Raw genomic sequence first — 15,669 nt, 5'->3', positions numbered from 1 at the left:
GACCTGATTATTCCTATGTGTAGATTTTTTAAGTTTTTGTAAGATTTTTGTAAGAGCATTATTAGCTAGCTATGTGATTTTTTTCATGTAATCTATACCTACTTGTATTAATTTCCTAGGGCTGCCATAGCAAAGTACCAACTAGATGGCTTAAACAATAGAAATGTATTATTTCATAGTTCTGAAGGCTGGCAGTCTGAAAGCAAGGTGTTGGCAGGGTTGGTTTGTTTCAAGGACTGCAAGGGAGAACCTCTTCAATCTCTCTCTCCTAGCTTCTGGTGATTTGCTGGTAATCTTTGTTGTTCCTTGCTTGTAGTTGCATTACTCTAAAGGCATTCTCCCTGTGTTTCTTCACATAATTTTTCCTCTGCATATTTCATGTTCAAATTTTCCCTTTTTATAGGGCTACCAGTTATATTTGATTAGGTCCCATTCAAATGACCTCATTTTTATGTGCTTAGCTCTGTAAAGACCCTAATTCCAAATAAGGTCACATTCTGAGGTACTGGGGGTTAGATTTAAGCACATCTTTTTTTCGGGGATACAATTCAATGCATAACATTGCTGTTAACCACGTTTAGAACATGCAGTCACTCAGACCCTTTCTACTGCATACAGACCATTTTTTTTGTTGTTTTGTTTTTTGTTGCTTTGTTTTTTTTTTTCAGTGACAACAGGAAAATGCATACAAAGGAAGGAAAGAATGAGACATAACACTAAGCCAGAGAAGTGTTCGCTAGAAGTAGAGAACAAAAGTGCAAGGTAGCAGGCAGGGTCCAGAATCTAGAAGGTTTACATAGGTGTTGAAGAGCAGCTCAAAGGTGAAAGTTCCAAGCCTATAGATTAGACTGTAGGGTACAGAAGATAAAATACTGAGCAGTATTATATAATCTATAGAAAAATAGCACATTCATCTTTTGAGGATTTTATAATCTAGCTATGGAGACAAAGCATAAAAAATGTAAAAAATAGCTGAAAATCTGAAAGATTAAGAGATTTCATAGACAGAATATGTTTATCAGTTAATTTCAATCTTAGAAGGGATAAAGCATTTTTCAAGTTAAAATTGCTTTGAATAGGAAAAAGAAAAGGACAAACAATGAGTAAAGAGCAAGTAAAGAGACTTTTGAATATAAAATATTACTGTAAGAAGGGGAAAATATTCACAAGAACTATGAATGATCTGACTTTGATCACTGACCTTTGGTTTCAGGTAGATGTACAAGAATTGTTAGGTAAAACCACGTGGCCAGAGAGTGGTGAAGAGTTCTATAGATAGCCAGTAGTAGTTGAGTAGAGCAGACCAGAAGAATAAGCCTTTGGGAGAATTTTAGTAGTGTACTTTGTGCCTTCACTGGTGTCCTATTTAGTTTGGTTCTACGGTCATTGCTTTTTTATAGGTCACTTTCATCTTTCTCTGTCCTTTTCCTACTCTTAAGAATTCTCTCTGTATTTTTGTCATTCTTTTCTACTTCCTAAGTGATCTCATGCTGTTGTGTATTCCATCAGTCCCTTAAGCATTTTTAGTTGCTCTTTCAAATATCTTTTCTCGTCTGTCTTCTAATTTATTCAAGTTGTTCATATTCTTTTACTTAAACCTATTCTTTTTTAACATGTTTCTCCCCCCATTGTTGTCAAGCAGTTAAATCATTATCTTGTTTTGTTACCATCCATTTCTTCTGAATTTGTTTTCACAATGTTATTTGAATTCTGATTTAATTGTTTTAATTTTAAATTTTTATGAATACATAATAGTTGTACATATTTATGGGGTACATGTGATATTTTGATACAAGCATACAGTGTATAATGAACAAATCTGGGTAGTGGGAATATTTCATCACCTCAAACACGTATCATCATATTGGAAACATTCCAAATCTACTCTTCTGGTTATTTTGAAAGATGCAGAAAATTATTAACTATAGTTGCCCCATTGTGCTATACTAGAACTTTTTCCTCCTAACTGTACTTTTGTACCCATTAACCAATCCTTCTTTATTCCCACTTCCTCCCTTCCCTACTCAGCCTCTTATAACCATCATACTACTCTCTGCCTCCATGAGATCAATTTATTTAGCGTCCACTTAGGAGTAAGAACATGTGACATTTGTTTTTCTGTGCCTGGCTTATTTCACTTAACATAATTTCTTCCAGTTCCATCTATGTTGTTGCAACAGACAGGATTTCATTTTTTATGGCATAATAATATTCCATTGTGTATTTATTTACCATTTATCTATTGATAGACACTTGGGTTGGGTTCCATATCTTGACGATTGTGAATATTGCTGCAATAAACATGGGAGTGCAAATACTTCTTCAGTATGTTGATTTCCTCTCTTTTGGATATATACCCAGCAGTATGATTGCTGGATCTATTTTTAAATTTTTGAGGAACCTCAGACACTACTGTTTTCAATAGCGGCTCTACTAATTCACATTCCCACCTGCAGTATATGAGAGTTCCCCTGTCTCCACATCTTCGTTAGCATTTATTTTCTGTTTTTTGATAATAGCCTTTTTAACTGGGGTGAGATGATGTCTCATTGTGGTTTTAATTTGCATTTCTCTGATGGTGAGCGGTTTAAAAATATATCTGTTGGCCACCTGTATGTCTTCTTTTGAGAAATGTCTGTTTAGCTCTTTTGCCCATTTTTTAAATCAGGTTTTTGTTTTTTGTTTTTTTTTTTTTTTTTTTTTTTTTGCTATTAGGCTGTTTGTGTTCCTTATATATTCTGATTGTTAATGCCTTGTCTTTTGAATAGTTTGTAGATATTTTCTCTCATTCTGTAGGTGGTCCCTTCACTATGCTGATTGTTTCCTTCTTTGTTGTTCAGGAGCTTTTTAGCTTAATGTGATCCTATTTATCCATTTTTTTGCTTTTGTTCCCTGTGGCTTTTGAGGTCTAGCTCAAGAAATCTTTGACCAGACCAATATTCTGGCATGTTTCACCAGTGTTTTCTTCTAGTAGTGTCGTAGTTTCAGGTCTTACATTTAAGTCTTTAATTCATTTTGATTTGATTTTTTTATATGATGAAAGATAGAGGTCTAGTTTCATTCTTTTACATGTGGATACCCAGTTTTCTCAGCACAATTTATTGAAGAGACTGTCCTTTCCCCAATGTATATTCTTGGCACATTTGTTGGAAATGAGCTAATAGTAAATGTGTGGATTTATTTCTGGGTTCTGTGTTGCGTTTCATTGATATTTGTATCTGCTTTTATGCCAACACCATACTGTTTTGATTACTATCACTTTGTAGTAGATTTTGCGATCAGTGATGTGATTCCTCCTGCTTTGTACTTTTTGGATTGTACTTTTCAGGATTGATTTGGCTCTTCTAGTTTTTTTGTTGTTGTTGTTTGTTCCATATGAATTTTAGGATTTATTTTTTCTGTTTCTGTAAAGAATGTCATTGGTATTTAGATAGATAGTTCATTGAATCTGTAGATCACTTTGGGTGGTATGTTTAGCAATATCAATTCTTCCAATTCATGCACATGAGATATCTTTTTATCTCTTTGTGTCTTCTTCAGTTTCCTTCATCAATGTTTATAGCTTTCATTGTAGAGATCTTTCACATTTTGGTTAAGTTTATTCGTAGGCTTTTTTTTTTGGTAGCTATCGTAAATGAAATTTTTTTATTTCTTTTTCAGTGTGTTTGCTGTTGACCCATGGAAATGCGTCTGATTTTTGTATGTTGAGTTTATGTCATGAAACTGAATTGGTTGATCAGTTTTAATAGAGTCTTTAGGTTTTTGTAAATATAATATCATATTTTCTTCAGATAAAGACAATTTGATGACTTGTTTTCCAGTTTGGATGCCTGTTATTTATGTCTTTTGTCTAATTTCTTTGGCTAGGACTTCCAGTCCTGTGTTGAATAAAAGTGTTGAAAGCAGGCATCCTTGTATTGTTCCAAATCTCAGAGGAAATGCTTTCAGTTTTCCCCGATTCAGTGTGTTGCTAGCTGCGGGTTCATCATCTATGGCCTTTATTGTTTTCTTCCATACCTAGCTTGTTAAGAGGTATGTTTTCTTCCATACCTAGTTTTTTTAGAGCTATGTTTTCTTCCATACCTAGTTTGTTAAGAGTTTTTATTATGAAGAGATGTTGAATCTTATGAATGCATTTTCAGCATCTATTAAAATTATACAGTTTTGTCCTTATGTGCATATGTTGAACCATCTTGTATTTATCTCACTGGATCGTGATATTTTCAGTGTGTTGTTGAATTCTGTGTGCTAGTATTTTGTTCAGCATTTTTGCATCTATGTTCATAAGTGATGATGGCCTGTAGTTTCTTTTCCTGTAGTTTTGTGTCTTTGTCTGGTTTTGGTATCAGGGTAATGCTGGCCTCATAGAATGAGTGTTTGAAAGTATTCCATCCTCCTCAATTATTTGGAACAGTTTGAGTAGAATTGGTATTAGTTCTTTAAATATTTGCTGGAATTCAGCAGTGAAACCATCAGGTCCCAGGCTTTTCTCTCATGGGAGACTTTTTATTACTGCTTCTATCTCATTATTTATTACTGGTCCTTTCAGGTTTTCTGTTTCTTCTTGGTAGGATGTATGTGTCTAGGAATGTATCCATTTCATGTCGGTTCTCCAGTGCTTTGACATATAGTTGCTCATAATCTCTAATCCTTGAAAGTTTTTGGTATCAATTGTAATGTCTCCTTTTCTATTTCTGATTTTTTTGGGGGTCCTCTTTCTTTTTTTCTTACTTAATTTAGCTAAAGGTTTGTCAGTTTTATTTTTCCAAAGAACTAACTTTTTATTTTGTTGATATTTTGTATTCTTTTTAGTCTCAATTTTCTTTATTTCTGCTCTGATCTTTATTATCTCCTGCTAACTTTGGGTTTGGTTTATTCTTGCTTTTTTAGTTCTTTAAGGTACATTATTAGGTTATTTGGTCTTTCTGCTTTATTAATGTAGGTGTTTATTGCTATAAACTTTCCTCTTAACTACTGCTTTTGCTGTATCCCATAGGTTTTGGTATATCATGTTTCTGTTTTTATTTCTTTCAATAAATTTTTTATTTCCTTAATTTCTGCATTGTTCAGGAGCATATTGTTTAATTTCCATGTGTTAGTTTCCGAAGTTTAAGGTACATTATTAGGTTATTTAGTCTTTCTACTTTATTAATATGAGTGTTTATTGCTATAAACTTTCCTCTTGACTGCTGTTTTTGCTGTATTTAATAGGTATTGGTATATCGTGTTTCTATTTTTATGTGTTTCAATAAATTTTTTATTTCCTTAATTTCTACATTGTTCAGGAGCGTATTGTTTAATTTCCATGTGTTAGTTTCCAAAGTTCCTCTTGTTGATTTCTAGTTTTATTGCACTGTGGTCAGAGAAGATGCTTGATATGATTTCAATTTTTTGAATTTGTTAAACTTTGTTTTGTGGCCTAACATATGGTCTCTCCTGGAGAATGTCCCATGTTCTGATGAGAGGAATAAATTCGGCTTTTTAAAAATGTGGGACAATTAATGGAACTCTTTATTGAATTCATGGCCACAGCTATAGCTAATTCCTGTTTATACTCTAAAGCTGATAAATGGTAAGTAAAACTCGTTAGGCTTAGTTTGTGATAAATGTCAACTATATTTTGTCATCAGAATATTGACATCATTCTTCCTCATTCCTTCTTCTTTTCTGGTAGACAAAAACAACAAAATACAAAAGTCTCCTTTGTGGTGTCACTGTCTCATTGAATAGTAACATCATCCACCTATTGGTCCCTTGCCATGGTAGGGTTTGAGATTTAATTTTTATCCTACTTACAAGGTGATAATTTGCTCTCTTACTATTTCATGGATGCTGGCAAGAAGATATGGAGCTCCTGGGTCAGCGACAAGAGACAAAAGACTTCATTCACTGCACAGAAAGCAGCATAGGCATCAGCATATATGCATTATTTCTGCTATTTCCCTAAGCTCTGCAGGTGTGGTACAGAGGAGACAAAATGAATTCTGTGCATGCAGTCTGTTTGTGTTGCAGATAAGGAACACTAAATTTGAGGAACCCTCTATTTTATCATCAGCCGTAAGCATACTTGCTCCTTGTTCCAAGGGAGACATTACCTCATCCCTCAAATTTGATAGCTGCAAGTATAACCCTAAGAAATGGCCTAGAGAATGAGTGACTCAGGCTTTGCCTTCTTGACATACCCAGCAAGATGTGTGGGAGCATGAGACCCATGCAGGAGTTATCTCCCAACAGCCAAAATCCTGACCATCATCTATAATTCTTCTATTTCCCACTATATCTAATTATTTCCCAGAGTAAACTCTTTTAAACTACCATTACTTGAAACCAGACCATTGTAATGCCGTCTTATTGCCACTACTGCCTTCTAATAGATTTCTGCTTCCTTTCCCTTCCCCAGTCATGCTTCCCTATTTTCCTCACTATACAGAGTAATCTTTCTAAAACAAAAACTGGCCACCACATAGAACCCTTAGTGCTTCACTAAGAAGTTTAAATTCTTTAACGTGGTATACAGGCTGTTCACGATCTGGTTGAATCTCATGTTTTACTGTTAACCTTCTCTTCTTTGCACTCAAACTCTAGCCATAACAAACAGTATTTATTCTGTAGGCACCCCTTCTATTCTTACTCTCTGCCCTTCTGAAATGTCCCCTATCCATGGACATGATCTGCTTTTTGTGATTTGGTATCCCAGTTATAGAATTTTTTTCCCCACGACCTATCTTAATGATTTTCATTTAGTTGTATCACTTTTTTGGCCAAACTACACCAATTTTTACTATCTTCAGTACTTTTCTAGAATTTGTCAAATTAATACAGTGTATTATATGATCCAGTTTTTAGTGAATCAGTATACTCTAGAACCTCATTGAATCAACATGTGCAGTACTTAGTTTTATCTGATTGCTTCCTGTGTGTGTTTAGTCTCTTAAATTAGGTTGAAGATTTCTTTTGGTATAGTTAATATGACAGTTAATTATTTTACACTTTTGATATGGTAACTTCAGTTCCTTTGAGGTTCAGTGTGAATGACTCATATATTAGACTGTTTTATGGACATTAGTATTTCAGTTTACTAAATAAATTCTTGATAGGAATTTCAAGGTAGGGTCACTACAGGCAACTAACACAATAGATGTTACTGTCAGTGTCACAGTAGATAGTTTAAATATCTTTCAATGATGCTTTTTCTCCCCTGTAAAATGACAAATCCAAAGTCATTTATGTCTACCTAAACTACTTTTGTTTTTTCTGTACTTTATAGGCATATACTAGTGTCTCTAAGGCTTCACTTGGCCTTGCAGATCACAGAGAACTTGGAAAGATGATGAATACAATAATTTTTCATACAAAAATGGTAGATTCCTTGGTGGAAATGTTGGTGGAAACATCAGATCTCTCCATATTTTGGTATGTTGTAATTTTCTCTAAATCTGGATTTGAAAGTTTTAGTATGCGATATATGTTTCTTGATTGTTTTTGTGTTAGCATAGTCCTTAAGACAGTTCAGTAATAGACCCTTAAGAATAAAGGGAATAGTGGACTTCTATTAAATGTGCCAACAAAAAGAAGTTTAACCAAGTTGGGATTTTATGTCTATTTTTAATTCTCTAAAAGAGCAACTTACTGATGTGACTTTTATTTCTTAACATTTTTTTGAGGAGTTGAAAACAGTCACTCCAAGTTACCTTAAGGCCCTTCTTTGCATGATTAGACTAAAGGGAAAGAAATGTTGTGGATCAGGGTCAAATAGAGCAAGTGTTGGAAATTAAATGCCTGGTAACTTCACTTCTATGATGTTAAATTTAATATTAAGATGATGTGGTGACTACTTCCTGCATTGTGCTTCATTTTCCTCTTTTTCTGTTAGAGTCTTTTTGTTATACTCAGTTTATTTTTCTTCCCTCTCTTCCTCCCAGAAAATGTGGTCCTTAATGGCTATAATTTGTTTTGTTAGTGTCTGTCATGGTAGTTATTTAATAAATCTTTGAATGAATAAGTCAACTTGGTTGTGATCAGATGAATAAACAGTGTGGTGGCCAGGCGCGATGGCTCACGCCTATAATCCCAACACTTGGGAGGCCAAGGTGGGTGAATCACCTGAGGTCAGGAGTTTGAGACCAGCCTGGTCAACATAGTGAAACCCCATCTCTACTGAAAATACAAAAATTAGTCAGACGTGGTGGTGCGTGCCTGTAGTCCCAGCTACTTGGGAGGCTTGAAGCAGGAGAATCGCCTGAACCTGGGAGGCGGAGGTTGCAGTGAGCTGAGATCACGCCACTGCACTCCAGTCTTGGTGACAGAGTGAGACTGTCTCAGAAATAAATAAATAAATAACAGTGGGGCTAGGATTCAAACTCAAGTATTCTCGCTTCAAGCTGTTTAATATCGACTCTGTTTTCTGCTTCTTGGCCCTTTTTTTTCCTTTAGGGAAGAGGACTGGAATAACCTAGTATGTCTCTTGATTTCTAAAATGTGATCTCAGCGGATAGTGATAGTAGTTTCTATGTATTGGATAGAGATCATCATGAAAAGCTTCTCACTGCATTTATTTTGGAAAATAATCTGTGTTAATTTTGGCAGTTTGTTAGGAAAGCTTGAATTAGCAGTATTGCAGAAAAAATTCAAATCACCACATAGAGAAAGCATGCCTCTTAAAGGAAATAATGAAACACATTAGGAAGTATACTTTTTAGATTTAGACACATCACAGGTCAAATTTGCAAGAATTTTTAAGATTATTTGGAGCCCAGGACTACTGTCTATCTGGCACAAAGTCTACCTTAGGTAGAACACAGAACATTATATGTTTAGATATTTTTAGCTATGCAAAGGATCCTATTCTAAAAGAAGAATACAACAATTAGAAAGTCCTATCCCCTTTCTTGGAACTAAAAGCACTTTGAATAATGTTTGAAATTTCTAATTTTCAGTCATACCTAAATTTTATTTATATTTTTTCTTTTTTTTTATAGTAATAATGGCTTCTCATAGGTTTTGTTTTTTTTTCTTTCTTTCTTCATTTTTCATATTCTCTTTTTTTTATTATTATACTTTAGGTTTTAGGGTACATTTGCACAATGTGCAGGTTTGTTACATATGTATCCATGTGCCGTGTTGTTTTGCTGCACCCATTAACTCATCATTTAGCATTAGGTATATCTCCTAATGCTGTCCCTCCCCCCTCCCCCCAACCCACAACAGTCCCCGGAGTGTGATGTTCCCCTTCTTGTGTCCATGAGTTCTCATTGTTCAATTCCCACCTATGAGTGAGAACATGCGGTGTTTGGTTTTTTGTCCTTGCGATAGTTTACTGAGAATGATGTTTTCCAGTTTCATCCATGTCCCTACAAAGGACATGAACTCATCATTTTTTATGGCTGCATAGTATTCCATGGTGTATATGTGCCACATTTTCTTAATCCAGTCTATCGTTGTTGGACATTCGGGTTGGTTCCAAGTCTTTGTTATTGTGAATAGTGCCGCAACAAACATACATGTGCATGTGTCTTTATAGCAGCATGATTTATAGTCCTTTGGGTATATACCCAGTAATGGGATGGCTGGGTCAAATGGTATTTCTGGTTCTAGATCCCTGAGGAATCACCACACTGACTTCCACAATGGTTGAACTAGTTTACAGTCCCCCCAACAGTGTAAAAGTGTTCCTATTTCTCCACATCCTCTCCAGCACCTGTTGTTTCCTGACTTTTTAATGATATTTGTATTTCTTCATAGTTGCATTCTATTTTTGCCTGTCACATCCAAAATAAAGAAATGTTTACTACTTCTGTTTGTCTTATTACTCTAAGATATATAGTGTTTTATTGACTCACATTCTTTCACATTTAGATTTAACATCTTTAAATGTGGATGCAAATTAAAACTGATGGCAGGCCGGGTGCCATGGCTCACACCCGTAATTTCAGCACCATGAGAGGCCGAGATGGAGGATTGCTTGAGCCCAAGAGGTTAAGGATGCAGTGAACTGTGATTGTGCCACTGCACTCCAGCCTGGGCAACGAAGTGTCCCCCATCTAAAAAAAGTTAAAAAAAAATAAAATTGATGGCATGTGATTATTTAATTGGCAATGTTTTTTTTCTTAGTGGTTCATAAAATAATATTTCTCTTTTTTTTTAATTTATTTTTTAAAAATAGAGACAGTGTTTGGCCACATTGCCCAGGCTGGTCTCAAACTCCTGGGCTCCAGTGATCCACCTGCCTCGGCCTCCCAAAGTGCTATTATAGGTGTGAGCCACCACACCAAGCCATAATAATGGTATTTTTTCCTATTTATAGTGACTTAGCTTTGATGAAATTTGATTATGTAAGAGGCCATAGATTATGGTTTATTATTTTTTAAAATGTTGTTAATGTTACACAAATAGTATTTTTATTTCTCTGGGATAATTATTGGTGTGTAAAAGATACTTTGGGGGAAAATATTCTCTTCTTAAATCAGTACTACCAGTTATCATTCATTCACTTGGATCAAATTAACTGTAAGGTAGTATATCAGAAAACTTAACTTTAAATGTAAAACTTGTGATTCTGATTTTTGTTTATATAGTTTTTATAGTCGTGCTTTTGAGAAGATGTTTCAACAGTGTTTGGAGTTACCCTCTCAATCAAGATACTCAATTGCATTTCCACTACTTTGCACTCATTTTATGAGTTGCACACATGAACTGTGTCCAGAAGAGGTAATTATAGTGTACTACTGTGAGTTATATGGTATGCAAAGTAAACTAGATCAAACCTGTAGCCAACCAAATATTTACAGTCATAATTACCTAACTTAGCTTCCCATCAAATACATCTCTATGCAGAATCAGAAAAGTGCTTGAATAGATACATAGGTTTAATATATATATGGATAAATAAACATAAGTATAATAAGAACATACCATAAAGTCACTTGGAATTACCTTTTTTTAAGATAAATGATGTGTTAGGTATTAATATCTGTGGAAAAGATGTATATAGTAACTGATTTTGTATACTTAATTTTCCTCTTAAACTGTCATGGAAAGGACTCAAAAATTAAATTTATGGATTACTGAATAAACATAAACAAGTCAGAGAGATTCACTAACTTATTACTAAATTGTTAATAAATATATTAAGCAAAATCCAGATTTGCTGATACTTGTGGGATACATACATGCATGTGCATACACACACAGTTGCAGAGTAATTGAACTGCTTGGTAGTTTTGTTGATGCCAAGTATCTGTGAAAAATGTACTCAGTGTTTCTTCTAATCTTTAAAGAATAAATATTTTCTAACTGTGATAAGAATATAAAGATTAAATAATGTATTTCTTTATTATAATTTAACTTAGTGTTTAGTCCCTTTGCTTAAAATTGTAGAACTTGTCGTGGTCAGTTTCTTTAAGCATTAGACAACATCCGTTGCAGATTGTGTGCCAGTATTCCAGGGGAAGCCAACTTTGAGACAGAAGTTAGCTTACAGGAAGTTTATTAGGGAATACTTTTAGAATTTCTACCTATGAGGATATTAATACCACCAATTTTAATAGATATATGAATTTTTTAGATTTAATAGATTTTTTCTCCCAAACTTGACACCTGAGATGTATTATTGTTTCCTCACCATCAAATTTCTTTTCATTAAATTACCCATAAAATCCTTCTATTTATATGTCATGTCTTGAATCCATCCTCTACTTTCCATTGCTATTGTCATTATTACAGTTCAGATTTACGGTACTCTTCATATGTACTCTAAATGGAGTTCATCTTTGCCTTGATTACCTAAGTGGTCTCTTTGCTTCTGCCATTGTTCTCCTAAACTTTATTCTCAGCACCGTAGCCAAAGGCAGAGGTCGAATAATAAGAGAGATTTGTATGACATGTTAAACCTTAGTTTTTCTCCATCTCAGCATTTCTGAGCTATTGAAAGGGAGTAGTGAAATCAGATTTGTATTTTAAGTAAGTTAGTATCTGTAAAGAACAAATTTGAGCAGTCTTAATTCAGTATTCTTTTTTCAGGAAGAATTAATAGCAGAAGATTTATGTCTTTCAGGAGTCAGAATTTGATTAAACAAAACACTAAGTGTTTATTAATTGAAATCTTTCCTAAGGTGAACCAATATTTAATTATATCAGGTTGTAAATCTTTTTTTTTTTGGTTTGACTTTCTATTAAAGTTTTACAGGGCATTTTAAATAAAATACGTTAGATATCATAATAGATCTAGGAAAAGTTATTTTATATGCTCAAGTATTTCTATATTTTATGTATTTTACATTTATTTCATCATAGAAATACTGTATGTAAGCTCTACATATATGATTATGGAAGGTCAGGGCAGGAAAACTGTTAAAAATTTTATTTCTTTGTAAAGTATTACAAATGTATAGTGCAGAAATTTACAGTGTTTTATACTTAACATTCCAGTTACCACAGGTAAGAAAAAAACCATCAAACGATTGCAACCCACTAAAACTAAAAAGAGAATCCTGTAGAGATGGATGCATGATCAGCTTTTTTTTTTTTTTCTCTTCCTGGGAGCAATGGGGTTTGATTTTAGAGATTTGAATGCCTTGGACTTTCTATTACCAAATTGATTTCTCACCATTTTATTTAAATATTTGAGCTCTTCTTTCCTGTTTATACAATTACAAAGTTGTGTCACAATTTATACATTTATAGAGACACAGATATTAAATGAAATAAGATTGGAAACAGTACTCTAAATCTGTTTCCTTTCACATTATATGTTTAATATTTTGACATTTAAGAACTGGATATAGGACTTTGTGGAATTTGAAAATTAAATACATAGTTTTTCATGTTAAGCAAAATACTGATTTTTCAAGACTCCTCCCAGCTATACATTGCTTTCATAATCACCACTTTGTCATTTATGTTCAAATACCATATGGTGAGTTAGTTGTTAGAAGAGGCAAAAGCAATTTTTAACATCTCCCACCCTCACTTCTTATTGCAGAATGTACCTTTAGCCTAATTTTCCATGTCTATTTAGAAGTCTTTTTAATTCAAAGTACTTTCTTTGTAACTTGTTTTATTATTATTATTATTCTGCCTTCACAGCGACATCATATAGGAGATCGCAGCCTTTCCTTATGTAATATGTTCCTAGATGAAATGGCCAAACAAGCTCGAAATCTCATCACTGATATTTGCACAGAACAGTGTACCCTTAGTGACCAGGTAATGATTTAAATGTTTTCCAACAGATAGGAAATTTGTGTGTGAAGGCAAGAAAATGTGCTTTTAGCCAGTTGTTTTACTTTCCATTCTTTAGTTCTCACACTGTTAGTAAACCTCATACCTCTGCTGTGAAACTCCATTAACAGGTATAATTTCTTAGATGTAAACTTTTTGGCAAGACTCTACGTACTGTTTGTGTTCTTTAATCAGGAGTCACGTGTAGTTTTTATGTGTGTGTAGTGTTAGCACCTGATTCTGCTATTTCATGGAAAGTTGCAAAAGAACTGGAATTAAGCATATTTGGTGATTTTCAATCCACTGTACTTATAATTCAGATTGAAGCTCAGATTGCCCCGTCATCGGCACTGGGAGTCTTTCTTTTTTTCCTTTCCAACTTTAAGAATTTATTTATTTATTTATTTTTTATTATACTTTAAGTTTTAGGGTACATGTTACGTATGTATACATATGCCATGTTGGTGTGCTGCACCCATTAACTCGTCATTTAACCTTAGGCATATCTCCTAATGCTATCCCTCCCCCCTCCCCCAACCCCACAACAGGCCCCAGTGTGTGATGTTCCCCTTCCTGTGTCCATGTGTTCTCATTGTTCAGTTCCCACCTATGAGTGAGAACATGCAGTGTTTGGTTTTTTGTCCTTGCGATAGTTTACTGAGAATGATGGTTTCCAGCTTCATCCATGTCCCTACAAAGGACGTGAACTCATCATTTTTTATGGCTGCATAGTATTTCATGGTGTATATGTGCCACATTTTCTTAATCCAGTCCATCATTATTGGACCTTTGGGTTGATTCCAAGTCTTTGCTATTGTGAATAGAGCCACAGTAGACATACGTGTGCATGTGTCTTTATAGCAGCATGTTTTATAATCCTTTGGGTATATACCCAGTAATGGGATGGCTTGGTCAAATGGTATTTCTAGTTCTAGATCCTTGAGGAATCGCCACACTGACTTCCACAATGGTTGAACTAGTTTACAGTCCCACCAACAGTGTAAAAGTGTTCCTATTTCTCCACATCTTCTCCAGCACCTGTTGTTTCCTGACTTTTTAATGATCACCATTCTAACTGGTGTGAGATAGTATCTCATTGTGGTTTTGATTTGCATTTCTCTGATGGCCAGTGATGATGAGCATTTTTTCATGTGTCTTTTGGCTGCATAAATGTCTTCTTTTGAGAAGTGCCTGTTCATATCCTTTGCCCACTTTTTGATGGGGTTGTTTTTTTCTTGTAAATTTGTTTGAGATCATTGTAGATTCTGGATATTAGCCCTTTGTCAGATGAGTAGGTTGCAAAAATTTTCTCCCATTCTTTAGGTTGCCTGTTCACTCTGATGGTAGTTTCTTTTGCTGTGCAGAAGCTCTTTAGTTTAATTAGATCCCATTTGTCAATTTTGGCTTTTGTTGCCATTGCTTTTGGTGTTTTAGACATGAAGTTCTTGCCCATGCCTATGTCCTAAATGGTATTGCCTAGGTTTTCTTCTAGGGTTTTTATGGTTTTAGGTCTAACACATAAGTCTTTAATCCATCTTGAATTAATTTTTGTGTAAGGTGTAAGGAAGGGATCCAGTTTCAGCTTTCTACATATAGCTAGCCAGTTTTCCCAGCACCATTTATTAAATAGGGAATCCTTTCCCCATTTCTTGTTTTTGTCAGGTTTGTCAAAGATCAGATAGTTGTAGATACGCAACATTATTTCTGAGGGCTCTGTTCTGTTCCATTGGTGTATATCTCTGTTTTGGTACCAGTACCATGCTGTTTTGATTACTGTGGCTTTGTAATATAGTTTGAAGTCAGGTAGCGTGATGTCTCCAGCTTTGTTCTTTTGGCTTAGGATTGACTTGGCAATGTGGGCTCTTTTCTGGTTCCATATGAACTTTAAAGTAGTTTTTTCCAATTCTGTGAAGAAAGTCATTGGTAGCTTGATGGGGATGGCATTGAATCTATAAATTACCTTGGGCAGTGTGGCCATTTTCACGATACTGATTCTTCCTACCCATGAGCGTGGAAAGTTCTTCCATTTGTTTGTATTCTCTTTTATTTCATTGAGCAGTGGTTTGTAGTTCTCCTTGAAGAGGTCCTTCACATCCCTTGTAAGTTGGATTCCTAGGTATTTTATTCTCTTTGAAGCAATTGTGAATGGGAGTTCACTCATGATTTGGCTCTCTGTTTGTCTGTTATTGGTGTATAAGAATGCTTGTGATTTTTGCACATTGATTTTGTATCCTGAGACTTTGCTGAAGTTGCTAATCAGCTTAAGGAGATTTTGGGCTGAGATGATGGGGTTTTCTAGATATACAATCATGTCATCTGCAAACAGGGACAATTTGACTTTCTTTTTCCTAATCGAATGCCCTTTATTTCCTTCTCCTGCCTGATTGCCCTGGCCAGAACTTCCAACACTATGTTGAATAGGAGTGGTGAGAGAGGGCATCCCTGTCTTGT

The 15,669-nt window shown here is 34.7% G+C and overlaps 1 protein-coding gene across 4 annotated transcripts in view; it reads left to right on the top strand.

Moving 5' to 3' along the window:
- NCKAP1 (NCK associated protein 1) overlaps positions 1–15,669 on the top strand; it is a 117,918-nt gene that overhangs the window by 64,363 nt on the left and 37,886 nt on the right. For all 4 annotated transcript variants that reach the window (XM_003253818.3, XM_030804257.1, XM_003253817.3 and 1 more), the window contains 3 exons: positions 7,268–7,413; positions 10,575–10,707; positions 13,084–13,203. In XM_003253818.3, coding sequence (XP_003253866.1) covers positions 7,268–7,413; positions 10,575–10,707; positions 13,084–13,203 — 399 coding nt within the window. The remainder of the gene's footprint in view (positions 1–7,267; positions 7,414–10,574; positions 10,708–13,083; positions 13,204–15,669) is intronic.

This window comes from Nomascus leucogenys, chromosome 22a, assembly GCF_006542625.1.
Source record: "Nomascus leucogenys isolate Asia chromosome 22a, Asia_NLE_v1, whole genome shotgun sequence".
In the NCBI taxonomy this organism is placed as follows: Eukaryota; Metazoa; Chordata; class Mammalia; order Primates; family Hylobatidae; genus Nomascus; species Nomascus leucogenys.
The sequence above is the reverse complement of the archived record's forward strand: the minus strand, read 5'-3'. Positions and strand labels throughout refer to the sequence as shown.